The sequence below is a fragment of the Nothobranchius furzeri genome, chromosome 19 (genome assembly GCF_043380555.1).
Source record: "Nothobranchius furzeri strain GRZ-AD chromosome 19, NfurGRZ-RIMD1, whole genome shotgun sequence".
Lineage (NCBI taxonomy): Eukaryota > Metazoa > Chordata > Actinopteri > Cyprinodontiformes > Nothobranchiidae > Nothobranchius > Nothobranchius furzeri.
This window is the reverse complement of record NC_091759.1, coordinates 14,682,980-14,703,443: the sequence shown is the minus strand read 5'-3', so window position 1 is coordinate 14,703,443 and position 20,464 is coordinate 14,682,980. Positions and strand designations below refer to the sequence as shown.

Here is a 20,464-nt window from a genome sequence, read left to right as displayed (position 1 = left end):
CTCAGGATCCACTGGTTTCCCTCTTTCCTATTCACACTCTCTGTCTTTCTTAACATTTTTAATCACAATTGTCTATTTTTGCTCATTTTAAATATATTTTTAAACCGTTATAAATGTTTTTTTTTATATTTTTGCATTTTTTGTTTTTGTGAAGCACCTCGTGATTTTTTATCTTGAGAGGCGCTATAGAAATGATACTTTCTTCTTCTTCTAATACATTTTGTAGGGGTGGCCTGTATTTTGTATAGCGCTTTCTTAGGGTTCTAACACCCCACCCCCCACCCCCCACCCCCACAATTCAGTCTTAAATTGCAAATATCGTCTAGCTTTTAGTATTGCAATATATTGTATCTTCTCCCCTGTATTGTGATATATATTGTTTCACCAGATTATTGCCAATACACACGCCATGTTTTTAAATTGGGTTTATTTAGGGGTAAACCATGCAGTAAGCCTCCTGGTTAAAAACTTTCTACTTGCATTGTGCTTCTCAGTGACATTTGGACTTTAATCTCTGATACTCAAAGGCATGCACAACTGTTTTATATGCATTTCTCTTTTTATTGATGTAAAACTGCATCTTTTAACAGTAATTTTTGCCCACTTTCAGAGCTAAATATGCTTCAGCATCACTGACAAGCATACATATGATTAAAAACAAACTTATGTGCGGTTAAATTCTATTAGATTTTAGCAGCAAAAAAAACCCACCTATTCCTGAAACAAAATACAAATCCATATCTTTTTGTTGCTGAATCTACTATACACAAAAAGTGTACAAGCAAGACTGTCTGCTGATAAACTTTCTGTTTAGAAGTAAAATGAATGGAGACATGCAGCATTCACTTTGATTGCATTTAATTAAAATGTTTATTTGTGTGGAGTTTTAAACTATAATGAAAACAAGTTGCAAATCAGATAATTGTGTAGCTTTAAACCACAGCAGCTTGTAAATTATGTATTTTAATTATTACAGCCCCAGATGGTAGTTTTTTTAATAAAAGGAATGACATAAAAAATAAAAATCTGCAAACAGGTTTTGTTGGGTAAAAACTTAAATGGGGCTGGCGCTCTACTTTTCTGAATGCGGCAGAATACTGTGCCTTTTCCGTCTTCGCCATCTTGGTGTTCGATCGCGGAGGAAACATCTTCCACAGCTCAGCAGCGGGTGTGGTTCGGACTAGGACGGGTGGTTCACCTAACAGTCCCTTTACTATTTTCAGCTACGAGAAAGGGGGGAAATATCCCGACAAAAGCTACGGAGGTGCCACTCGACTCTGGTAAAATACTAAATATTGTGTTTACACGCTGTATAAGGTGAATGTAGCGTATCAGTGCGTGTTTTATGGGAGAAAATCATATTTTTCTAAGGAGGGGGCTCCGGTGGGGTTTTCGGATTTGGCTGGCAACGTTAGCAGGTTTTGTACGGTGGCGCCTGGATCTACTTTTTATACGTCTTTATACGCTAATCACACCTCAATTAAAGATCCTGGGCTTTGCTTCATGGTCACGATTCATATAATAGATTATTAGTGGCTGCTAATTGCGGCCGCGTAGTAAAATAAACCTCCCGTGTTGTTTTTGAGTGTCCAAATCCAAAAACACGGATTGTTTATGTTAGCTATGTGGGCTAACTAACGGAAAGGTTAGCATAGCGTGCTTTATAGATAAGAGCTAGCCGGGGTGGCTAGTACGTGCTAGCGGTCCTGTTTCCTGTTTAAATGTAATAAAAATAATTTGGTTATTAATGTAATATGTGTAAAATTTGTAGTCGCTTTTGTTTGATAGTTGGGTCTGAGAGGAGTCATGGAAGTGGTTGCGGGTGGAGGGGGTTATGTCTCTCCCATTGGAAACCTAAGCGAGGTCGGAACTTGGCCGTGGTTCGGGGGGAGGGGGAGAAATATGCCTTTGATGTTGTATGCTGCTGAATGGTGAATTGTGTTCGTGCTGGGCTGGAAATACCCACCGCTTTGCTCTCTCAGTTTGAGGTGGAGGCTCGGCATTTCCCCTCAGAAATCTGCTCGGCGTGGCGAAGGAAGGTCGAGCAGGAAATCCTAACAAAAACCCTGTTTTCACTCAGACGCACGTAGGAGAATCACCTGGACGCCACGTTTAGCTCGGACCCTTTTCCGGATAACAAAGTTGAGTCTGACTTTAATCGTGTCCATATTTTGTTTTTCAGACAAAACTGCTGTGCGGGCTGAGGGCAAGCAACAACAATGGCTACCCAGTGTGAGTCTTTCAAACTACGCCCATTCATAAATGTGATCTTATTTATCCCAGCAACACAACTGTCCATGTTTGTTTAACTAGTAAACTAGTTACTGCAACTCTCGTGGAATATCGCGAGATCCACAGGAGTCATTGTTAGTTTGTTTGCTTTGAGAGGAAGGTGTTAACCCTAAAGGGATAGTCCTCACCTTTTGAAGGTTATGAACAATTCAAATCTTGGCTGCTATTTTTGCTGTTTGATCAACTTCAGTTTGGAGAAACGGGAAGCGTTTCTTCCATCTTGATATAACTAATCTAGAAAGAAAGGGGAAAAAATTCAGTTCGTATAGATGTTGTTCTATAAACTTTTGTCACCTCAAATTTTTTATTACATGTTTATAGACGTAGAGTTCTGTAGTTATTTGTAGTGGAAATTAGCTGGGAAGCTAGTTACTACAGCACTTCTGGCTCCAGTTCTGCCAGATTATTTATAAAAGAACCCCCCATGACTAAATATGTTTATGTATTTAGCAGATGCTTTTGTCCAAAGCGACTTACAAGTGATAATCGGCATGTTGCCCTTGAGGCTAACAACAACAACAACTTGACATCAATCATGGAGAGGAGGGAACAAGGAGTGGACAGTAGAGAGGGGGGGACGGGTGCAAATATGGATGCAAGACATCGTATGCACATAGGTTCTGAGGCTCGGAAGCTTTTGCTTGTGATCATTTACGTTTGATATTGTTTTCTGCCTCTTCTGGTCCAGAAGTATCGTTTCTTACACTCCAGGGATGCAAAGTCTCATAAAATGTGATCATTGTTGAGGTGGAGGTTATTTGAAAGTAGTCTAGGTTAGATTTGGAGGAAAAATCAGATTTGTGCCATTCAGACATCAGATGTGGCCAAAAAAAGTCTGATTTGTGAATGTAGTTTTTTATTTAGCTAGTTTCATGGTGCTAACCTGTTAGCTCATCAGTATCCATTTGTCTCAAGAGTCCCAGGAAGTAATCTCAATGAAGAGTTTTGTTGTACGTCTGCAGCTGATCTGATGGAGCTGGACATGGCTATGGGAGACAGCAAAGCTGCTGTGAGCCAGTGGCAGCAGCAGTCCTACCTGGATTCAGGGATCCAGTCAGGTGTCACCACCACAGCACCGTCTTTGAGCGGCAAAGGGAACCCCGATGCCGAGGAGGATGATCCAACTCTTTATGACTGGGAGTTCAATCAGCCCTTCACACCTGAGGCTACAGGTAAAGGAGAGACCGGCGGTCCTGTGTTTGTTGTAGACGAACATTCAGCACATGGAGTCAAGTTCTGCTGAAACTGGAGGAACGTAGGTCGTTTTACTGGGGCTAATCATTGTGTTTAGATGGCTGTAATTATTCCTTTTGGACTGCCAGGAATAGGAGGACAATGGTCGATTATGTTTCTAGAAGTTGCTGTGCACCTTCACGTGTCTCCTAGCTTCTTTTTGTCACAATCCAAGTTCTTATCTGTACAAAGCAGTCATCGTAACACTCAAGGACACCTGTCTACATCCTCACTGTGTTTATTTCAGACATCGAGGGTTACGCCATGACCCGAGCCCAGCGTGTGCGTGCTGCTATGTTCCCGGAGACTCTGGAAGAGGGACTTCAGATCCCACCCACCCAGCTGGAGGCCGCTCACCCAACAGCAGTGCAGCGCCTGGCCGAGCCGTCTCAGATGCTAAAGCATGCTGTGGTCAACCTGATCAACTACCAGGATGACGCTGAGCTGGCCACCCGGGCCATCCCTGAGCTCACCAAGCTCCTCAACGATGAGGACCAGGTTTGAGCGTAAAAGGTGTAATCGCATGTATAACTTTGGCCTCTTGACGTCTAACGGATCTCACCTCTTGGGCAGGTTGTTGTGAACAAAGCTGCTGTGATGGTGCATCAGCTGTCAAAGAAGGAGGCATCGCGTCACGCCCTCATGCGTTCACCCCAGATGGTGTCAGCTGTTGTTCGTGCCATGCAGAACACCAGCGACGTGGAGACGGCACGTTGCTCTGCTGGCACTTTGCACAACCTTTCCCACCATCGCGAGGGGCTCCTCGCCATCTTTAAGTCTGGAGGCATCCCTGCCCTCGTCAAGATGCTGGGGTGAGACATGCAAAGCACCGTGGTTTTGTCTTTAACTGGAAACCTGCATCCCCTAAGTGATCTAGAGACTCAGAATGAAATGCATTCATGTAGAATTTCCTAGGGTCCTTTTTCCACCCAGCAGGTGAGAAACCAGCAGCTTTAGCTGCAGTCGTGCGGCTTCGCTTTTTTTCTGCTGACCATTAAGTTTCTGTCTTTCTCCTGGCTGTTGTGCTCAAATCTACAGCACAGCCCTGTTTTCTGATTTTGTTCAGATCATTTCTACATCTACTGTTTACCTCCTGTTGAGGGATCACTGCTACACACACACACACACACACACACACACACACCTGCTCTCCCTGTGTTCTAATGCAGTGAACGGCAGCTTGAGCCACTCTGCTCACACATGAAAGCAGCTCACAAGCGAGTTGTGACCTGTTGGCTGGTGTACCTGGAATCTCGCTGCAGTGCTTTCAGTGCTGGCTGGCGGGTGTGAGGAGAAGGGGACTTCCATGGTCTTTGTGTGGATTAAGATGCAGGTTGCACCTCTAGTTTTATTTTGGGTTGACTGGAAACTTTATCGAACCACTAAAATCTCCCAGTAGGTTATAAAATGTTTACTTTTCCCCTCAGATTGGAGTTCAATCTTCAGGAGGCATATAGAGCATTTCATACACAGACAGCAGTTCAACGAGTCTGTCGTTGGGTTGCAGCAGTTAACTAGTTTGAATTTTTAACCACGATGTGAGAGATTGAGGTTAAACCACCATTTAGACTTCTCCAGCTCAGCTGGAACCAAAGACATACAAACACGACTTGTACAGACAAAGGAGCACCTGGAACGGTCGCACATGTGGGTCAGAGCCACAACCACCCAGGACTCCGCCACATCCTCCGAGAGAGCGCCTGAAGTCGCCTAAAGAATCAAACTCCTCCCATCATCAAATAGGCTACACCTGAGTCGGATCACGTCAGTGATTTAACAGAATGGTTCCTGTGTATGAACTTTGGCAAGCCTTTTTAACATTGAATCAACACCTCTTTGTAATCCCTGTTTCACATAGAGATTATTGATGTATTTACATAGTCTTATTGGGGATAATTAAAGATACTAACTAGAAATTATTCTTGGATATTCATAAGAAATGCACTGGTAGGAATTTAGTCTCATTAAGACGTCTCCTTCCTTTAATGGTGACTTAAACTTCTTTTTGTCTTTTTACAGAAACTCAAAACAGACTAACGTGGAAATCTAATCAAAGCTTTTTAAAAAGTTTGAAGCTGATTTCAAACCGACACAGATTTATCTTACGAATGTTTTTGTCTAACACGTATTTCTGAAGAGCAGCAAGAGATTTCTGCAGTTGAACACTCAAGACTCAAGACAACTTTATTAGTCCCCGAGGGGCAATTCGAGACAGCATTGTGAAGCAGCCGGCACTAAAATCTCTAAATTCTAAAAACACATCCAAATTACACATTTGTAAAACCCATAAAAACCTATATACACAATCATATCATAAACTCACATGTGAATGACCAACAATGATTAAAACTTTGGCTCACTCACACACACACACACACACACACACACACACACACACACACATGTAACTATATGCACGCACACATACAAGTAATGCACACGCCCCCTATCTGCACTGAGAATTAAGAAGAAGCACAGCTCTGGGAACAAAGGAACTTCTCCTCCTCTGTGTTTTACAGCATGGGCATCGAAGTCGGCGTTTGGAGGGCAGCCACTCGAAAACAGTATGAAGAGGGTGTGATGGGTCTTTAATGATTTTCTGTGCTAAACTTCCTGTATGCTGGTCACATTGAGAAGTTAAGCTTCGCAGTGGTAGTCCAATGATCCGAGAGCACACCTTGACGGTGCTTTGTAGACGGCTTCTATACTGCAGGCTGACAGAATAAAACCAACAGGGGATGGAAAATGTGATAACACTCTCTATAAAAGAATAATAGAAAGTCAGTAAAATGTCCTTCCTGACTCCAAATGAATTCAACTTCCTCAGGAGGTAGAGTCGTTGCTGGCACTTTCTGAGGATGTCCTCGGTGTTGGAAGCAAATTTCAGGAGGTGATCAATGGTGGTCCCTAGATATTTATACTCTTCAACCAGCTCTGTTGGCCAACACCAACGTGAAGTTCCTGGCCATCACCTTTATAGCGTGTTTGTAATTTGTGTGTTAGTGCAGATGTGACGTGATTTAATGTAAAATAATCGTGAAACCGATTATTTCCCTGGCTGTAGTCGTACCACCAACCCTAGTTGGGTTTAGCTTAACGCCACGTTTAGCGTTTTATTTGCTGATGGTGCTAGTTTGACCCGTAGGAACGTCGAATCGGGCTCTAGCTGAACGTGTCGTGTGGTTCCTACAGCTCACCGGTGGACAGTGTTTTGTTCTACGCCATCACCACACTCCACAACCTGCTGCTGCACCAGGAAGGGGCCAAGATGGCCGTGCGCCTCGCTGGGGGGCTGCAGAAGATGGTAGCTCTGTTGGCCAACACCAACGTGAAGTTCCTGGCCATCACTACTGACTGTCTCCAGATCCTGGCGTACGGCAACCAGGAGAGCAAGGTGACGAGGACATGGGCTTGGGTTTATGTGGGTGGAGATGTTGGCGTCTACTAGCGTTAATTCAATACCATCTTTGTTGTAGCTGATCATTCTGGCCAGCGGGGGGCCCCAAGCCCTGGTCAACATTATGAGGACCTTCACGTATGAGAAGCTGCTGTGGACCACCAGCAGGGTGCTCAAGGTGCTCTCGGTTTGCTCCAGCAACAAGCCGGCCATTGTCGAAGCCGGTGAGTGTCTCTTTAGACAGCGGTGGTGTGATTAGTGGACTAACTTTTATTTTGAAGGTCTTGAGTGATGTACTCGTTGTGTTTGGCGCTGTAGGTGGCATGCAGGCTTTGGGACTCCATCTGACCGACCTGAGCCAGCGTCTGGTCCAGAACTGCCTCTGGACTCTGAGGAACCTTTCAGACGCTGCCACTAAACAGGTGAAGGGCTTTTCCAGAGTCACACGCTGCTGCTGCTGCTGCTGTAGTTAACCAGGAGAACCTGCTCCTTCTGTAGGAGGGCATGGAGGGCCTCCTGGGCACCCTGGTCCAGCTGCTGGGCAGTGATGATATCAATGTGGTGACATGTGCTGCTGGCATCCTCTCCAACCTGACCTGCAACAATTACAGCAACAAACTCATGGTGTGCCAGGTATGTGCCGTAATCCAATCAGAGGCTTTGGTTTGAAGAGATGGTGTAAAATCTGATGAGACCCCCCCCCACCCCCACCGGTGTCTGACTGCTGTCAACCGTTAGGTCGGCGGCATCGAGGCTTTGGTACGGACCGTACTTCGGGCAGGTGACAGAGAGGACATCACAGAACCGGCTGTCTGCGCCCTGCGTCACCTGACCTCCCGCCACCAGGATGCTGAGATGGCCCAGAATGCCGTGCGTCTCCATTACGGCCTGCCTGTGGTGGTCAAACTGCTGCACCCTCCGTCCCACTGGCCACTAATCAAGGTAAGTCTTCCTTAAGACACGTCTGCTCACATCAAACCACCATAATCAAAACTGTTCTCCTGTTCAGGCAACTGTTGGGCTCATTCGTAACCTGGCCCTCTGCCCGGCCAATCACAGCGCTCTGCGTGAGCAGGGCGCCATTCCCCGGCTGGTCCAGCTGCTGGTCAGAGCTCACCAGGACACCCAGAGGCGCACAAGCATGGGAGGCAACCAGCAGCAGTTTGTGGTGTGTGACTCTATTCAGCTTTTAAAGTTTGTTTTTGCAGCTTTGATTTCACTTGCTTGCTGGAATCCTCCAGGAGGGTGTGCGTATGGAGGAAATAGTTGAAGGCTGCACAGGAGCTCTGCACATCCTGGCCCGGGATGTCCACAACAGAATCGTAATCCGAGGACTCAACACCATTCCACTCTTTGTCCAGGTAGAACCTGGTTTGGTTTGTTTCATCCACACCGGTGCGTTTGAGAGCGTTAGTGCATATTTGTCCCTGTTGTTGTTGACTCCAGCTGCTGTACTCTCCGGTGGAGAACATCCAGCGTGTTGCAGCAGGAGTCCTGTGTGAGCTGGCCCAGGACAAAGAAGCTGCCGAGGCCATCGAAGCAGAGGGCGCCACCGCGCCGCTCACCGAGCTGCTGCACTCCCGGAACGAGGGCGTTGGTGAGTTTGCAAAAACAACATCAGACTTGGTCAAAGTCGGGAGTTTTTCTGATCTGCTGCCCTGATTTCTCCTGCAGCCACCTACGCCGCAGCAGTGCTGTTCCGCATGTCTGAAGACAAACCCCAGGACTACAAGAAGCGTCTGTCAGTGGAGCTGACCAGCTCGTTGTTTAGGACTGAACCCATGGCCTGGAACGATGTTAGTACACACACGCACACACACACACACACACACACACACACACACACACGGTCCACAGCCCAAAGCATGTTCAATGATTTGCTTTTTCGGTCTTATTTTTATTTTCTGGCTCACAGACTGGAGACCTGGGGCTGGACATGTCGGCGCAGGGAGACCCGCTGGCCTACAGGCAGGATGGTGAGGACCGTTCTGTTCACAAACGTTGAAACACTGAGAGCTGCTGTCATCTTCACCTACAGACGCCTGTTGTTGCCTTTCAGATGGAGCGTATCGAGCCTACCCAGCAGCTTATGGGCCTGACACCCTGTTGGACCCCATGATGGAGGGAGCGGACTTCCACACAGACGCGCTGCCAGACCTGGGTCATCACACCGACCCATTACCAGATCTGGGCCACACCCAGGAACTGATGGACAGCAACCAGCTGGCCTGGTTTGATACCGACCTGTAGGATTGGTAAGCTGGCCCACACGTCTCCACATCCACCAGCTCGTGAAACAACATAGAAGATCATGAGCACCTGAGTAAGAATGTGGGTCTTTTTCAGTTGTTTCTGGTCCAACCTGCGTCGTGGCTGTCCTGTCTTGTCTGAAGCAGCATTCTGTAAACCGTTGAAGGTAAAGAGGAACGGGAAGTCTTGGGAAGTGCCTCACAACGAGAAAATAAAGATGGTTGCCACAGGATTGTTAAAGCAAGTTGAAACAATGGAAAGAATGATTTCCAAGTATCAAAGAATAAAGTTTAACAAAAATAAATCACACAATGGAGGTGTAATAGCAGGTGACGAGTGCACATGAGGTTGATCTTGAGTGTGAACACGTTTAGCTCTGCCTGTATTATCAGATTTTTCTGTTTCTGTTCTTTTCTTATCTTTTTGTATGACTTTGTATTACTCATCATCTGTTATGGTACTGACCCAGCTAGCCTTCACGCTCGCCATCTTCAGTTTCTCTTCAGTGCTAATCATTTGTAATTTTTCCTTTTTTTATTTTAAGAACGTATATTACACCTAGTGTTAAGTTATAGTGATATTATACGATGTTCCTTTTGGTTATGGTCGAATGTGTAGAACACTAATAATCAGTTGAAATGTACTCTGACTTCAAGTGTAACATTGTGTAGTTTTTTTTTTCTATATAATCTCAAAAATGGAGAAATATGCCCTCTTAATATGTGCTTGTTTAAGCATAAAATACGTCGGTGTCAAATGTTCTAAAGGGGATTCGGGGTCAAATCTGAGGGTGGGTCAGGGGAAATCTAGAGACAAGTGTTTTATATACAGTATCACTGGTAGGTTAACTATTTTGTATGCTATCTTTGGATGTCTGATGGAAAAATGAATGCTATCATTGGTGGTCTGGTAACAGCCAGTTGTACCTGCCATCAAAGGTAGCTAGGTTGTAGTCCTGCTGTGTTTGTTCCGGAGACGAGGTGGCGACACGGCTGAAACAATAAAGACATTTTATTTCATCCAGTCGGTTTCTTGTTTTTGTTTAAATCCTAATTTTTACACTCGAGCTGACACGCATATGAGGGATGGGTCAGAGCAGATGTATAGCTAATAACTGACCTGGTCAAAAAGAGTAGTGAACAGCCAGTGTTGGGAGAAATGGAGATCAGTTCTGAGCTAACCTCAGGGAATTAAAAAGGAAGTTTTTTCTTGTCATAAAACAAAATATGTTTATAGCATAGTTTATTTATATAGCACGTTTAAAATCCAGCACGTGAGCTGCCCAAAGTGCTGCACAGGCTAAAACAAAACAACAAGGAGCTAAAACAAAGGATAAAAATCAATCAAAGGCAGATAAAACATGATGAATACTAAGAACACATTAAAACAATAATACAATAAAACACTTAAACGAGTCACTGTCTATAAGCCAAAGTGTAAAAGTGGGTCTTTAAACGAGATTTAAAAACCGCCAGAGACCGAGCCTGCCGAACCCCAATAGGCAATGAGTTCCATAGCTTTGGGGCAGCATGCACAAATGCTTGATCCCCCCGCGATTTGAGTCTCATCCGCGGCGTGTACAGCAGCAAAAGGTCAGCCGACCTCAACGTGCGGGTGGACACGTATGAGTGAGAAGGGCAGAGAGGTAGGGAGGTGCCAGGTCATTGAGTGCTTTAAAAACAAAAGTCAGTAACTTAAACTGCACTCCGGTTGTTATTAGATTTCAGATTTATTGGCCAAGTAAAATTACATTTACAAGGAATTTGTCTTCGGTAGATGTTCGCTCTCTAAAACATACAACAACCATAATAAATGAGAATAAAATACCTAAAAACACATGAGAACATGTATACCCACACACATGTTCATTTACGCACACATATATACATATATGCATACCCACACACGCACGCACGCACACACACACACGCACGCACACACACACACACACATATCCATAAGCATACTGATTAAGTATTAAAAAACTATAGTAAAAGGATGGTAAAAGAATCTACAGATTCAGGAGAGAAATGGCTGAAGGAAAGAAACTGTTCTTGTGTCTGGTAGTTGTTGTGTACAGCGATCTATAGTGTCTGCCAGATGGGAGGAGATGGAAGAGAGTAGATGCAGGATGTGTGGCATCTTGGACAATATTCACTGCCTTTTTCCTGGTCCTGCTGATGTACAGTTCCTGGACAGAGGGCAGTTGGGCACCAATGATTTTTCCTGCTGTTTTAATAATACGCTGTAGTCTGCATTTGTCCATTTTTGTGGCTGACCCAAACCAGACAGTGATGGATGAGCAAAGTATGGATTCGACTGCAGCAGTGTAGAAGATGATCAGCAGCTCTTGAGGTAGGCCGTACTTCCTTAGTTGCCGTAAGAAATACATCCTCTGCTGAGCCTTTTTGACGATGGAGTTGATGTTTGTTTCCCACTTCAGATCCCTGGAAATGATAGTTCCCAAGAACTTGAATGAGTCCACCATTGACACTGGGCTGTTGGATATTGTGAGGGGGGGGGGGGGGGGGGGGGGGGGGGGCAGCACTGTGGGAAGCTTCCTAAAATCCACGACCATCTCCACAGTCTTAAGGGTGTTAAGCTCAAGATTGTGCTGACTACACCAGACCACCAGCCTCTCAACTTCTCGCTGATAAGCAGACTCATCACCATCCTGGATGAGCCCAATGACAGTGGTGTCGTCTGCAAATTTCAGGATTTTTACAGCTGAGTCATTAGAGGTGCAGTCATTGGTGTACAATGAAAAGAGCAGTGGAGAAAGGACGCACCCGTGGTGTACCGGTGCTGATCAGCCTTGTGCCAGATGTAACATTGTTCAACCGCACATGCTGGCTCCTATTTGTCAGGAAGCTGGAAATCCACTGACACATAGCAGGGGAAACAGTGAGCTGAGAAAGCTTTGAGGTGAGGATTTCTGGTATAACAGTGTTAAAAGCAGAGCTAAAATCCACAAACAATATCCTTGCGTAGGTCCTTGGTTGATCAAGATGTTCCAGGATGAAGTGCAGCCCCATGTTAATTGCATCATCCACTGACCTGTTTGCCCTATATGCAAACTGCAGGGGATCCAGCTGGTGGCCTGTGGTGCTTTTAAGATGGGACAGCACCAAGCGCTCAAAGGACTTCATGACTACTGATGTCAAAGCCACGGGTCTGTAGTCATTCAATTCGGTAGGGGAGGACTTCTTCGGTACTGGGATGATAGTTGAGCTTTTGAAGCATGATGGAACCTCACACAGCTCCAGCGATCTGTTGAATATCGTTGTGAAGACAGGTGCTAGTTGGACAGCACAGGTCCTGAGGCAGGAAGGAGTTACTCCATCTGGGCCTGGTGCCTTCCGTACTTTCTGTCTCCTAAAGATGTTGCAGACATCCTCTTCCTTCACAAGGAACGCAGCTTGTGATTTAGAGGAAAGAGGAGTAAGAGTGTCCAGGTGAGGGGTTTAGGCTGCCGCTATGCTGGAGTGGAGGAGGGGTGGGACATTCCTTTCCTCAAAGTGACAGTAAAAGCCATTTAGCTCCTCAGCAAGGCCATGATTAGCATCAGAAATGGAGGATGGTCTCCTGTAGTTGGTAATGTGCTGAATGTTTCTCCACAGTAATGTGGGGTTGTTGGCTGTAAACTGGTTTTTCAGCTTTGCTGCATACTTAATTTTAGCAGCTCTGATCTCCTTGTTCAACGTGTTCCTGAGTGATTTGTACAGAGGCCTGTCTCCTGCCCTGTAAGCCTGCTCCTTTGCCCGTCTCAACTGGCTCGGAGTTGCTGTAAACCATGGCTTGTTGTTATTAAAGGTGCGAAAAGTGGTGCAATAGTAAGGATTCTACGGTAAAATGGAACCGTCTCAGTCATGTTTATGTATTTAAGGGACTTACAGGTGATAAGCAGCAGGTTGCCCTTGAGGCTAACAACAAACACTATTCAGTCAATCCTGGATTCATGCTGGAAGGAAGGTTTTACTGAAACAGATTTCATTCTCAGGCTGCTGGGTTGTTAGTTTTTGTCTTTAAAAAAGGCAGAAAATGGTAAATGGTCTGTAATATAGTAGTTATACAACTCCGCAAGGCACTATAACACAACCAGTCATTCACACACTGGTGGTGATACGACGTAGCCACAGTTGCCCCGGGGCTCACTTTTGGGCCAGGCTGACGAGGTGCCACCGGTCCCTCCAACCACAGCCAGTTGGCGAGGCATCAATGAGTGGTTGAGGTAGGAACCAAATACAGCAACAGGTAGATGAAGAGTTTCAGGAGGGCAACAAAAAAGGTTACTTCAGTGACGCAGGGACTACATTTTCAATTACAACTCAGAATTACAGTGAAATGAATTTGCTGTAGGTTTCATGTCCACTGTCGCTACATGCTTGTTTAGTTTGGGGATTGACATTGAAGAATGGTATTAATGTGTTTAACCAGTAAACCAGATTACTAGCTCTGCTGCTAATTTACCAGTAAAAAACTAAAGATGCACCAATTCGGGTTCAGGAGCTTGAACATCTTGGAGCTGCTCAAATCAATTTAGGCAGATTAAAATTTAGTTTTAGAAGAAAATCTTTATTCTGGAAGTTATTGCTTGCATGAATTAACACCTAAGAGATTGTTATAAGGGTTTTTAATTATTGCTATTGACAGTAGTGCTCCCTCATCAAATAAAAAAATCTGAGTTTGAGATTGGTCGATCATAAATTAAACCCACTGTTGGTCGATTCTGATCACTTGATTTTCTGGTATCTAATACAATAACCATAACATTCTGAATAAACAGCCTAAATGGAGGATTTTTTAAAAGAGCATTAGAAGGTAAAATTTAAAAGATATTGCAGTGCAAAAAGAGACTGGCTGCCAAAAATATGATTAGCCACCGCAGGATTGCGCACGGTTAGGTAATTGCATTTCTAGACGAAATTCCCCGGGATTTTGCCTTAAAACTCGGTATATCTAGCAATATGGACAACGAGAAAGCAGAGATAACCTCGTCCGGATGTTTATCACGGATATTAGTTTTTCCAGTTCGGAAGTTGTTTTAAGTGTTGCTATTTGTCTTAAACGTTCACAGTGAGCATATATTAATCCTTTTTGCAATATTTGCGATTGAAAGATGGTTTGTGGTAAGAACTGGCTTTCTTTATGTTACAGCCTTGATGCTAAAAAATAAATAAACAATGTAAAATGGCACCCTGTATTGAATGTAAAGTCAAATGTTGTATAAATGTAAATAAACAATTCTCCAGCGATTTGATTTTTTCCCCCTTCCTTTCTTTAGTCCACTTGACATGGAGCCACAGTTAACTAGTTTGGGGCACATTTTTACTTGAAAAATAGTATTTAAACTGATCAAGCTTTGGCTTTAATGACACTGTGTAGGTTACTATCCATACATTACGTTGCTCTATTTAAAAGTAACAAGTTAAAAGCACTTCAGCCAAGGGCGCAGGAACCGGGGGGGGGGGGGGGGGGGTGTCGGGGGGGGTGTCCCCTCCAATATTGGACAAACATGGAGACGAAAAAAAAAAGATTTTGAAATATTTGACTTGCGAGCATTTATTTTGAAAGACACCGCAGACTTCTCACCGACACAGCCCCTCCCCTCAGGGAGTCAGACAGGCTGGCTGAGGGAAGCGGGACTCGGAGCCGGGGCAGACAGGTGTCAGAGAGACGGCAGCAGCTCAGCGAGTTCGTCTCATGGGCAAAAAAAGAAAGAAAGGAAATGTGAGTTGGTAATAATTTAGTCCAAGAGGATAATTGTATTTCTGGTCAAACGTTAGACTGGCTGACTAACGTAAACATCTTACTAGGCAACATTAAACATTAAACAACAGTACTAGTCAACAAAAAATGGCGAATTTGACACGATTTGACAGTAACAGACAAAACCATTTGACACGAAATAAATAAAAAAGTAGAATCTCCACATAAAAATGGAATTTGTAAATGGGATTGTTGCTTGTTTGTGACATTCTCACCATATTTTATTTTGAAACCTTATTTGTGTCACTTTTTTCATATAAGAGACCAGAGGAAGTTCAGCAGGAAAATGATGAAGGTGAGACAGGCAGCGCCAGACCTGCTGAGCCTGAGGGTGAGACAGGGAGAGCCAGACCTGCTGAGAGTGAGACAGGGAGCACCAGACCTGCTGAGGGTGAGACAGGGAGCACCAGACCTGCTGAGGTGCAGGTAGGTGCTACAATGAAGAGTGAGGTTTTAGATGGTTGATGATGAAAGGAAGATTCGAGCATGATAACAAGTGAACACGACTAAATAATACTATAACAAGCATGATTTTAATGTTGCACTAGTCCTCCAACAGTATTTTTTTACTCCTTATTCATGTCCACTGTTTGGGTGAGACAGGGAGAGCCAGACCAGCTGAGGGTGAGACAGGGAGAGCCAGTCCTGCTGAGAGTGAGACAGGGAGAGCCAGTCCTGCTGAAGGTGAAACAGGGAGAGCCAGTCCTGCTGAGGGTGAGACAGGGAGAGCAGTCCTGCTGAGGGTGAGACAGGGAGAGCCAGACCTGCTGAGGGTGAGACAGGGAGAGCCAGACCTGCTGAGGGTGAGACAGGGAGAGCCAGACCTGCTGAGGGTGAGACAGGGAGAGCCAGACCTGCTGAGGGTGAGACAGGGAGAGCCAGACCTGCTGAGGGTGAGACAGGGAGAGCCAGACCTGCTGAGAGTGAGACAGGGAGAGCCAGACCTGCTGAGGGTGAGACAGGGAGAGCCAGTCCTGCTGAAGGTGAAACAGGGAGAGCCAGTCCTGCTGAGGGTGAGACAGGGAGAGCCAGTCCTGCTGAGGGTGAGACAGGGAGAGCCAGACCTGCTGAGGGTGAGACAGGGAGAGCCAGACCTGCTGAGGGTGAGACAGGGAGAGCCAGACCTGCTGAGGGTGAGACAGGGAGAGCCAGACCTGCTGAGGGTGAGACAGGGAGAGCCAGACCTGCTGAGAGTGAGACAGGGAGAGCCAGACCTGCTGAGGGTGAGACAGGGAGAGCCAGACCTGCTGAGGGTGAGACAGGGAGAGCCAGACCTGCTGAGGGTGAGACAGGGAGAACCAGTCCTGCTGAGGGTGAGACAGGGAGAGCCAGACCTGCTGAGGGTGAGACAGGGAGAACCAGTCCTGCTGAGGGTGAGACAGGGAGAGCCAGTCCTGCTGAGGGTGAGACAGGGAGAGCCAGACCTGCTGAGGGTGAGACAGGGAGAGCCAGACCTGCTGAGGGTGAGACAGGGAGAGCCAGACCTGCTGAGGGTGAGACAGGGAGAGCCAGACCTGCTGAGGGTGAGACAGGGAGAGCCAGACCTGCTGAGGGTGAGACAGGGAGAGCCAGACCTGCTGAGGGTGAGACAGGGAGAGCCAGACCTGCTGAGGGTGAGACAGGGAGAGCCAGACCTGCTGAGGGTGAGACAGGGAGAGCCAGACCTGCTGAGGGTGAGACAGGGAGAGCCAGACCTGCTGAGGGTGAGACAGGGAGAACCAGTCCTGCTGAGGGTGAGACAGGGAGAGCCAGTCCTGCTGAGGGTGAGACAGTGAAGAGTGAGATGGTTTTAGGTTACTGATAAGAGGAAGATTTAAATGTAATAATAAGTGAACACAGTTAAATATCTGTAATTCCATAACAAGTAGGACTGGGCAGTGCGGTTTAAGAATAAATTACATTCTGTACACGCTTCCTTAGAAATATTAGAAAAACAAGTGTTAAACTCTGCTTTCTGGTGCATTTAGACTGCAATTTTGGCCACTGTTTTTTCTTTTTTCCATCTGAATAATAACGTAGTTCCAGCTGTTGTTGTAAGTGAATTATTTATTTTCTCATTCTGTCAGAAACAAACAGATTGTTCTGATTGTTGGTCAGCATTGTTGGCTGATGTAGTTTAAAATATTCTGAACAGAGTCAGATCAATTCAGACTGAATATTCACAGCTTTAGTCTTTTATTAAATCTGGTTACACATATCTACCCGTATGAATAAGATAATATATCCTACATTCATATTATTAAATAAAAATAAAACAGTACTGACACATAAACAGCTTTTTTATTATTAAAACGTCCACGTTGGCCGGTAATCACCTGGATCTGGCTCATGGGGAGCCTAAGTCTGCTCCCCTTCTGGCTGGCTCATGGCTCCCCGATCAAAACAAAAACCCAGAATGTTAGTGAACTGGGCTATAAGTCATTTTCTTGTCTTTCTGGGCTTTACCTTACACCCAGAGTCACATCTGTCAGACTTTTCTAATCCTGGAGTTTCACCATCTGTCAGATTTTCTATCAGAAGCTAATAGCGGTAGGAGACCATGTTCATGTTCAGCCTGCATGAAACACTCAGTGACACGTTAGAATCAGAAATAATCATTTAATGTATTTTTTTCAGTGAGCCAGACCTGCTGACCTACAACAGATTTGTTAGATTTCCAAAATGTGCCCCCCCCCCCCCCCCCCCCCCCCGCCCCCAAATATTAAACTCGTTCCTACGCCCTTGCATCAGATATTTTAGTATTCCACCCCTTTTTATCAGAACTGGACGCTCTAGACGAAGCTCTGTAAATCCTGGAAGCATCTCAGAACTCACCGGCTGGATGATAAATCTAAACATTTATGTGGATCAACAGCTAAATGTGTAAACATTTATGAAAAACACTGACGTAGTCATCCTCCAGCTGGATGTTCTCCCCAGCAGAGGGCAGCATTATACGCAAGCGCCTGTCTTTGTTTCACCATCACACAAGTTGCATCACTGTGATGGTGTTTAGACCAGGAGGGGTCTTCCATGTTGTAACCACAAGAGCGTCAAGGGAGGGTTCAGAGGAGGAGACTGTGGGCAGGTGGGATCCAGCCAGGTGAGTGTTTCCGCTCAGAGATCAGGAGGATGTCCTCCCAGCTGACCTTCCAGGACCTGAGTGGTCATCGTCTGGAACTGAATGTTGATATAAATTACAACAAATGAGTGTGTATGGCTCCAAAGATGTGAGGATCAGAGTAACGATTTAATGTGGGGTGGCTCCTGGGTGGACCACATTCCAGTGATTCCCACTTCCTGTCCCCTCAGACGCAGCTGTGTGTCGAGGAAAAAGCCACTCCGCATAAACACATCTCCAATAAACAGACAATCAGTTAAAGGACATCTGTGAAAACATCAGCTTCAAAAGAAAACAACTTTTTGCTAACAAACAGGGTTTCTAGCCTCTTCCATGCTTTGTTTTGTCTGTGATCATTTAGGAAAATCAGGAAATGACAGAAAAGAACTCAAACAGCTGAAACTTGCAAAGCCACAAATTATTTTGGGAAATCTCACCTAAACCCAAAACTTTTCAGTCTTTTTCTCCCTGAAACTGAAATAATTTTACGCTACAGTCATTAAAAACAGAAACCTTCTAGGCTCGCTGCCTTAAAAATGTGATCAAATGAAGTTAACGTGTGAGTATATTCCAGGTTTAAGGTGATTTATTTGCTGTTTTTGAAAGAAAATGTGGCATTTCCTGCATGTTTAATAACAAAATCCAAATAAAGACATCAAGTAGACTAAAGTACGTCAATGGTAAGAAAGGAAGCAGAGATACCTGTGTGTGGTTCAACCTGAAGATATGTATGATAAAATAAACGTGTGCATTAGCAGCAATCACTGAAGCATTTATTTCTTGTGTGTGTGTGTGTGTGTGTGTGTGTGTGTGTGTGTGTGTGTGCGCCTTGTCCTTCACAAGGTTAAGCATGTTTACCTTTAAACCCTCTCAGGCTCAAAATGCGTTTTGATAAAAGGAGGAACAACTAAGTCCTTCAGGGATACTTCTGAGTTAAAACGTGAAATACTTGCATTTCATGAGCAGACTGATCTATAATACTTGTGTATTATCACCACCCCTGCTGTCAGATTATAAAAATGTAAATTATATTAATAATAAAAAATTCACAAGATAATAAAAATATTCTTATTGTTATGTTAACTTTTGTTTGCTCATTTAATTATCTGTTTAGCATTTTATTATTTATGTAATCTTACTGTATTTGGGTCATTTTAACCCAAGAATTAGTCATTTAATAACCCAGATTTTGGGTTTTATTTTCAACCCACATTGGGTTGCCTTAACGGGTCAGTTGGGCCTTTTTAATTAATTTTGTTGGTGGAAAACATAACCCAATAAGCCTGGTTAAACCCATAAACCAACCCTGTGGGTTAAAATAACCCATGGCTCGCTCGGTACTTGTGTCACACAGCACTTGGGTTACAAAGAAACCCAAAATGGGTTATTTTGAACCCAGCAGCTTTTAGTGTGTTGGAGCATGAGGCATTAACAGTTCAGTGATATAATGAGAAGCTTGATCATGTGTGGAACCCTGAATTCTAAAGTTTATGGGTCACCAGTTTGCTCCAGTTAGGAGCCTCGCTGCAGAGTTCTGGTGGTCGAGGGCTTTCTGTTAAAACATGTGAAGAGTGTGTTACAGTAATCTAGACGGGAGGAGATAAAGGCATGGAGAACCATTTCAAGTTTGTGTTTTGACACCAACCTTCATAGTTTGGAGATGTTTCTCAAATGACACAACAGTTTTGGACCAGCATTTTTGAGTGGCCTTCAAGAGACATTGATTGGTAGTTTGAATGGACAGCAGTAGTTAAATGACCAAGTTGTTGACTAATCAGAAGAACCGTGCTCTCAGTTGCAATGATCAGACATTCAGTCTTTTCAGAGTTTAACTGAAGGACGTTATCTTCTAGTCAGCTGGTGATAGCTGATAGATACTTTAGTAGTCCAGACTGTTTATGAAACTCAGAGTTCTTAAAGGAGCAGTACAGAATGTCATCTGCATATACGGTAGGTGATAGAGGACATTAAGACTCAGTTATCTGTCCAAAAGAGTGTATATATAGTAAAAATATGAGTGGGCCCAAAACAGAGCCTTGGGGTACCCCGAGGAACAGATCGGTAGAATCTGACACCATTTGGTTTTTACAGACACTGTAACTTCTGTTAGAAAGGTTCTAGAAGTAGAACAGTTCTAGAGATCCCCACTGAGTCACAAAGTCTGTTAAATACATGGAAGCAGAACAATCTTTCATACTGCAGTGAGTTCTAAAAGGACAACACAAGCTGTCATAAACAACGTCAGGAGAATAAATATGGGACGCCGTCGTGTTTATTCATGTCTGCTTGAGTCTGTTCTAAAGGAACAAACACCTCTAGATGTTTGACTTTATCAGTATGTTTCAGTTCTGAAGAGTAGAAAATTAGGTTGAGGGTTCCACTTAAAGGTGAGGCTTCATGCCTCGGTTTTGATGGTAGAACAT

General features: G+C 44.7%; 1 protein-coding gene across 1 annotated transcript; it reads left to right on the top strand.

The window, feature by feature from the left end:
* The first annotated feature begins 1,140 nt into the window (after nucleotides 1-1,140).
* On the top strand, nucleotides 1,141-9,878 carry LOC107394374 (catenin beta-1). Its single transcript, XM_015973298.3, has 17 exons — nucleotides 1,141-1,280; nucleotides 2,183-2,232; nucleotides 3,255-3,464; nucleotides 3,773-4,023; nucleotides 4,099-4,337; nucleotides 6,718-6,919; nucleotides 7,002-7,146; nucleotides 7,241-7,344; nucleotides 7,421-7,555; nucleotides 7,661-7,864; nucleotides 7,932-8,090; nucleotides 8,164-8,283; nucleotides 8,369-8,519; nucleotides 8,597-8,718; nucleotides 8,838-8,898; nucleotides 8,982-9,177; nucleotides 9,269-9,878. Exons 2-16 carry the CDS (start codon nucleotides 2,220-2,222, stop codon nucleotides 9,170-9,172), a joined length of 2,307 nt encoding a protein of 768 aa, XP_015828784.1. The 5' UTR covers nucleotides 1,141-1,280; nucleotides 2,183-2,219; the 3' UTR covers nucleotides 9,173-9,177; nucleotides 9,269-9,878.
* The last annotated feature ends 10,586 nt before the right edge of the window (nucleotides 9,879-20,464 follow it).

What these genes read in the sequence shown, in the direction of transcription:
- LOC107394374 (XM_015973298.3), top strand. An exon ending in CAGACGCTGCCACTAAACAG is followed by an intron (nt 7,345 to 7,420) that starts GTGAAGGGCTTT and finishes CTCCTTCTGTAG; the next exon opens with GAGGGCATGGAGGGCCTCCT. An exon ending in GCTGGCCTACAGGCAGGATG is followed by an intron (nt 8,899 to 8,981) that starts GTGAGGACCGTT and finishes GTTGCCTTTCAG; the next exon opens with ATGGAGCGTATCGAGCCTAC.